The sequence below is a fragment of the Pezoporus wallicus genome, unplaced genomic scaffold (assembly GCF_028554395.1).
Source record: "Pezoporus wallicus isolate ANWC-B61680 ecotype Strahan unplaced genomic scaffold, APGP_CSIRO_Pwel_v1 contig_5542, whole genome shotgun sequence".
Lineage (NCBI taxonomy): Eukaryota > Metazoa > Chordata > Aves > Psittaciformes > Psittacidae > Pezoporus > Pezoporus wallicus.
Genome location: NW_026640165.1, coordinates 2,124,187 through 2,131,242, shown reverse-complemented (window position 1 = coordinate 2,131,242; position 7,056 = coordinate 2,124,187). Strand labels below are relative to the sequence as shown.

Sequence of the window (7,056 nt, the reverse complement as noted above, 5' to 3'; positions counted from 1 at the left end):
TGATGACTTCTAGGCTAATCATTAAGGCAAAGAATAATAGCAAAAGCATTTGCAGGAACTCAACAGAGATTTACAACCTAAAAGCAATTTTCAGGACTGGATGTGTATTAGATATTATTTGCTGTGAAAAAATCCCACAAAACTACAACTTTCTTATTATTCATATAACTAGGATTTTAGAAGAGAACTGGATGATATCAAAAAGAAAGAAAAGTAATACTGAACATGGAATTAACACAGGAAGACTACAGTCAGAAGAATCTGAATTGACGGTAAATTGCGTTCCTTGCAAATTCATTTCCTGTAGCATATGTCTGCCTGAATGGAACTGCAAGGTTCAGCACCTCAGGTGATGGGATGCCACAGGTTCAGCAGCAAAGAGTGTACAGATGAGAACTGGGTAGGACCACAGCTATTGGAAAGGCAGAAATACGCCTGTTTGAAGACAAGAGGTTCCAAGACGAAAGCTCCATCTGTGTAAACACAATGTGCTTACCAGAATTTGAAAAGAAAATTACTTGGGGATGAGGAGGAAGAACGCAAAACCAAACTCAGAACAGATCCCTTATACAGAGACAGGTCTGTGTGAAATCAAAAACACTGAGTTTCTGAATTGTGATGTTGCTGACCCTACTCATGATCTCAGGATGCTATCCCACATACATCCCCTTCCCCTGAAACACTAACTTTTCACCTAGAAGGCAGGCTCTTCCTTTCCTTTTTCAGCTTTGGCTTTTTGTTGCTGTTGGTGGTCATTCTGTTTTTTTTTTTTTTGTTAGTTTAAAATCTGCATCAGTCTTCTAGATCCTTTTGTTCACCTTACTGTTTGCTACTATTTCCTAATGAGTTCACGTTCGTTTTTTACCCAGGATGGATACACAGCCTGTTTCCAAATCCTTGCTTACAGTATCCTTGTATGCTCTGTTCCCAAGTCCTTAACTCTAACGCCTGAGTCATGTCTGGAGAAGAATCAAAGCCTAAGATTTTGTGTTTACTGGCCAAGAATAACAGTACTTCTCTTCCTTCCTTTCACATTGTCTTTTTTCTGTACCATGTCTGAAACTCAAAAAGAGTGTTTTAGCACATTCCCAGCCAACTTAGTTTCTTCTCCATAGTCACAAGAGTATGGATTTAAACCTCAAGCTAAGCAAGATGTAGAACATGGTCTCACCTTCCAGGTGAGCAGCTATTAAGCTACCTCACCAAACAAAATGATCACCAAAACTATGGCCTTTTCTGGCTGTGTTTTCAGACAGACGGGTAAACAAATCACACTATGCAGACTGATGTCAGGCAGCAGAATAAAGGAAAGTATTTAACCTATGACTTAGTCACAGCTTAAGATGCAAGTCTTTATCACAGCTGAAATTGGTGTCCATTTTTCTGACAAGTGAGTTTTGACAGATGCTTCCCATTTTCATTTTCCTTAGCGGGTGGCTTTGGTATCTCCTGGCTTCCAATAGACTATATATGCTAGCTCTAGTATCTAACTCCCTCTAGTCACTAAACACAGTGGGTAGGCTCCCACTTGCTAAACCCAGGTGCGCCCAAGTGTGTTTGGGAATCTGAACGTCCCAGACTTGGTGTATTGATTTGGTGTACTTGGTGTATTCCCAGACTGAAACTACCTCAGAAGAGTTCAGAAGGGAATCCTCCAGCATACACAGTCCTGGGCTGTAAAAATGTAGCCTGCTCCCCCTCCACTCAGCAACGCCAAAGCTGGAGGTGGTAACAGGAATTTCCTATGGAGCACAATTTATTTCACAGTGATGGGCACAAAACTCAAGGGACTCTTTTTTCCCTCACAAACATGCCTTGCAGTACCTGTCACTATTTGCACAATACCTCAAAAATGAAACAAAAGTATTACGTTTTGTCATAGAAAATAAAATATTCCTGAACTGGGGATGCTCAGTTCTAGAACTATGTTTTTAGATGTTAGCAATTAACTTACACAGCAATGTTCAGCACAGAGTACTGCTGAACTGGAAAGACATAATGGAGAGCTGATTTTCCAGCTTCACTGGATCTGTAAAATGACTGGTACCTGGTTTCATCAGGGCCCAGATTACAGTTGCTGCTGGGACAGGCACTGTCCAAAGCACGGCAAAATTAGGGTCTCTGTCCCAAAGAGCTTAAAAAGTAATTTCAGTGTTTCAAGGAACACCTGAGGATTGAGGCAGTCATATAATAGAAGCACCGAATGGTCTGGGTTAGAAGGGACCTGAAGTATCATCTAGTTCCAGCCTCCCTGCCATGAGCAGGGACATCTTCCACTAGAGCAGGTTGCACAATGCCGCATCCTATCTGGCCTCGGACACTGTCAGGGATTTGGAAAAACAAATGTTATTTTGATGCCGAGTAAAAACCGGAGCTTTCACCCTTTAGAACAAGCTACGAAAGCACATCCATGAAGCTATGCAGCTAGGGATACTGTGGCAGCAAATACAGGGAGTGCTAATGCAAGAAGACATTTAAAGATATGGTTGTTGCAAAAATAGAAGGAGGGAAAATATCCTGCCTAGCTAAGACTGCTTTCATCTAAGGAAACACCAAAGCATGTAGCTAGGTCTATTAATATTCAGGTCAGTTCTCATGCACCTACCATGACCTCACTGCTTTCTTGACTCAGCAGAAAAAGGAATTTATGAAGAAACATGAAAACACATCTCAATTTTTAAGCTACTATCAATTAAATCTGTGCAAATGTTTTTACAATTAATACTCTTTCTTATGCTTCCCCACCAAACTACTGAAAATGCACATTCCTACTTTTGTAAAGAGGGGAAAAAAGCTCCAAAACCAGGCAATTACTTGGACTTTATTTAGAGTATAAAGAGCTCTGAATTCTTGCTTCTGGAGACATACCCAGAATTAAATCAACTGCCAAACAGGAAGTGATTTTTATTCCATCAGTATTAGTGGATATTTAATTCTTTTTCCCAGCTCTTTCCTACAAAACAGGCAAACCTGACCAAAATCTGGCCAAACAGCCTGAAAGCCCGGGAGTTGAAACCATGAAATTGGACCCACTCTTTCCTTGTATATCTACCGTAACTTAAACCTGATCAACCCAGGCTCCGGCAGGCTCTGAACTTAAGCATTATGAAACAATGCAAATGTAAACTATTCTAAAGGATTTGCCATCTACCCAAATACCATCTAGACCTCAGGTTTTACAAAGGAATCGTGCTCTTTCCAAGAATACAGTTCTACAAAGCAAATACTACCAAATACTTTCAACTTGAGTAACAAAACATAGCTTTCATGTGAACAAATCTGGGACTCATATGAGCCAAGTATACAGCAATGCAACTCAGTCAAGTGTGTGTGACCATGTGCAAGAGACAAGTATAAAGATGATGATGGTCATATTCTACACTGTGACAGGGAAATCTGGTGATACAAATAACAAATGTGACAGAAGAAATGACTGGAGGCAAAGCAGAAAGTCTGTGGGTAATTTTTAGTTAAGGAAATACTCTCTGTGGACTGGCATGCAGGGCTTTTGGGTTTAAGCTTTGTCTTTCACTCTCTCAACAAGCAGATCTCCCCACCTTCCAAGCAGCCAGCAGGAAACCGCTAGGCTGAGATGACTGATCCAGTTACAGAGGGCAGTGTCCGAGTACCACATGCTGAAGGCATGTTGCACATTTAAAAATATCAGGAATCATTTCAGCTCCTAGGGAGCAGTACATACCACCGCATACTCCTTCCCACTTCCGTCATGCTCTAGAGCAAAAAGGACTGTAAAGCATTTGGACTTCCTTCTCAAGAAGTATCGATTCTACCATTGCATTCACATTACCTGTTGTTTTGTTCCACGGTATTTTTTCTAAGTTAAATTTTTAGGGATGAATAGTGAGTGCATGATGTCTTTCATTGTACATAGCTAATTATCTACCTAATTATTTACTTCTATTATAGGAAGAAATGCTTGGAATTTAACAACCAAACACCAGTAAATAAGTAATTTTGCTTTTGTTCTGGGCCTTAAAGTAAGAAGAAACAGGCAAGTTGAGTTCTGTTTCTAAAGCCAGCACTTACTGCTATACCTCTAAGGCTTCCAAACATAGTCTTGAGATCAGACTGGAGAGAACACTCCCATAAGTTTTAATATTTCAGAAAAAGGCTGGGGAGGGAAAAAGGAATGCATTCAACTACATCACCAAGAGCTGTGCATATGCAGGCTTAAATATGGCTATGAATGTTTTGATCTGAATAAACAAATCTCCAGTGTTGTGGAATCTCCAAGAACACATTCTGTACTACTTCACCAAGGCTGAAGTATTTTTCTAACAAACATATGCATTCTTATTTAATATGCAGTGCTAGTATGATTTAAAGTACTTGACAGTCCACATTTAAATTCTAAACTAAACAAATCCTATTTCCAGAGCAATCAAAACTACCCTCATGAAGAAGGCTGGACTTCAGGAAAAGTTAATTATCACCAGGTTAGAAGTGTATTTCTTTCTTTGTGCATACACCTATTAGATCTGATGACATAGGATATTAAGAGATTTATATGAATAAACCCAGAAACTCATGAACTTAAACAACACTTTTAATACAACATATCCAACTTTCAAATAAAAACTGAAACAAACTGACAAAAAAGAAACTCAAACCAATTTGCTGAATGCCAGGAAGGGCTTATGCAAAACAGTGCACATTTATTTGAGGTATCATATCCATGAAAATAAAACAAACCCAACTATCTACACTTAAAAAGAATTTTTACTTAGCAAGGCAAAAGAAGTTAGGTGGCACATACAACGTAAACAGATGTAAACAGTGTAAAACTACAGAATTATAATACCAACCAACCCAAAATTTTCATCATGAAAATTGAAATAACATGATATATTGAAGAACAATAAACCAAAGGCATGCAAAAATATCATTTGTTAAAATACACTCATCCACATGGCTGAGTGAAAGTCACAAGCCAGTGAGATAGATGGAAAACTACATTTCTAAATCCTTCCTTATTTTCCTTAGACTGTCATTCAATTTTACACTCAAGTGGAACAGCTGATGAAAAGCTTTCAGCCTTCTTCAATCCGCTGGTAACTGATTTTCTGAGGACTCCAAACAGGTGTTGCAAAGGAGGTTTACGTAAGTGTGTCTATGATAATAGTGTGACATACAACCTTGCTCAAATGCTACATGCAAATGGTGCAGGATCTGTTAACATTGTGTAAGGCAAAAAACTTAGAGAACAGTCAAGTTGCTCCCAATGGAATTGAAAGATTTTTGAGTTTCTCCTCACAAGAGCAGTGAGGTATGGTAAATTGGGTAAGCCACTTAACCTTTTATTTGCAACACAGAATATTTTGGCAATCAGGATATATTAGAGGAATTGGAATAGTGACCTGCAGTGCATGTGCTTTCCCGAAAAATCACGTTTTGTTTCAGGAAAACATTGGAAGCCTGAACAGCACAAGGCTCTTCTCATTGAAGCAACTGTACTGATGCCATCTGTCTTGAATACACCTACAAGTCTTTCTTGTCTTCCTCTTTATTTAAACTGTCCTGAAAAGAGACAGATTAGAATAATATTTTATGTTTGGCAAAATCAGAATCCATCGACTCCAGATGACACATTTTGCCCCCTTGCAGTCACATGGGATTTTTTCACTACACACCCTTCAAAGATGTAGTCCCATTAACACCACCCCACATAACACATGTGCTTCTGGTCCTGGTACAATAAGCAGCCTACTTCTGCTTCCTGTTCACGTTACAGCTGAACCGTGCAACAAACTCAGCAGAAAACATTTTCTGCTATCACTGATTTATCTTCAGGAGTTGCATCTACTGTATGCTCAGTACCTTCTGTTCTTTCCATCAGAGGTAAACACAGAAAGCTGTAAGGATGTGTGTTCTAGACCACAAGACTGTTAGAAATGCAGCAGGACTACTGTGGCTCATTACACAGGGAAGCACAACACAGACAGGACATGCATGGTGGTCTTAATTCAAACACAGAGGTCAGTTGAGCAATCTCTGTGAGAGCATAGAGTGCGGCTGGGAATCAGTAAGCAGCTTCATGGAGTACAGGAAAGAGATAACCAGCTCAAATTTGCCTTTTTAATTAATACAGGACCAACCAACCACTCTTCTTGAAAGCAGGTCACCATAATTTTAACATTAATCATTTCTTTTCTCCGAAGATCATTACTTGTAAACAGGCTAACTTTCAGTGTTATTGAATTTTGAGATAGACGTTAGGTATGGAACATTCAAACACTGGTCAGACAACCAGTACATAATTACTTTACATATTATGGGTATTAAAGCCATGCACATATGCAAAGCTAATCAAACTGCTAATTCAGTTTTTTGCTTGCTATGTTGAGGGTCTTTTTTTGTGTGTTTTGTACTTAAGTTGGAATTTTTATCATAGCCTATTTTTAGCCTTGGCTGTTTTTTTATTTTTCTCCTCCCCCCCCCAATCAACAGTTCTGCAAGATTTATAATCCAGTGTTGCAAAAGCATGTTTAAAGAGCAAACAAAATAAATTATAAACGATGTATATACCACACACACATCCTATTGTTATCTTACAAGGTTTCAGTATGATCATCACATGCAAAACTATCTGAATGTTATTTCATGAGTGACAGCAAAATAGTCTAATGACGACTTGAACTTTATCACCTAAAGTGGAAAAAAGAAAGTACTAATAGCTTTGCCATCCAGTCCTTGAAAAACAAAATTCTACCACTTTACTGAAGTTTTAAGGAGTTTAAGTTACCTGCCCATTGTAACTTTATGCTGTACTAAAGATTTTTGTAGATTCCCCTGCATAACACCCCCAAGAAGCAGAATTTTGCCGGTACTATTTCAGAACATTGTGCTCATATAGTGACCCAGAACCACCTACCTGAAGCTGTTCATATTCTTTCATCAGATTATCATATTCTCTTTTAAGGCCTTCAGACTGCTTTTTAACTGCAGCCACTTCAGTATTTGCCTTGTGGAGAGCTGTAAAATACAGGAATTAGTGGTTTAATTATTACTTGTACTCCTCCAGTTCCTCAGAGCCCT

The 7,056-nt window shown here is 38.9% G+C and overlaps 1 protein-coding gene across 1 annotated transcript in view; it reads right to left on the bottom strand.

Annotated features, from left to right (window-relative positions):
* Nucleotides 1-4,549: 4,549 nt before the first annotated feature.
* DUS4L (dihydrouridine synthase 4 like) overlaps nucleotides 4,550-7,056 on the bottom strand; it is a 38,729-nt gene continuing 36,222 nt past the window's right edge. The window contains exons 11-12 of the mRNA XM_057417862.1: nucleotides 6,893-6,993; nucleotides 4,550-5,538 (exon numbers count right to left, since the gene is read on the bottom strand). Of these exons, the coding sequence (XP_057273845.1) occupies nucleotides 5,500-5,538; nucleotides 6,893-6,993 (140 nt within the window). The 3' untranslated portion in view covers nucleotides 4,550-5,499. The remainder of the gene's footprint in view (nucleotides 5,539-6,892; nucleotides 6,994-7,056) is intronic.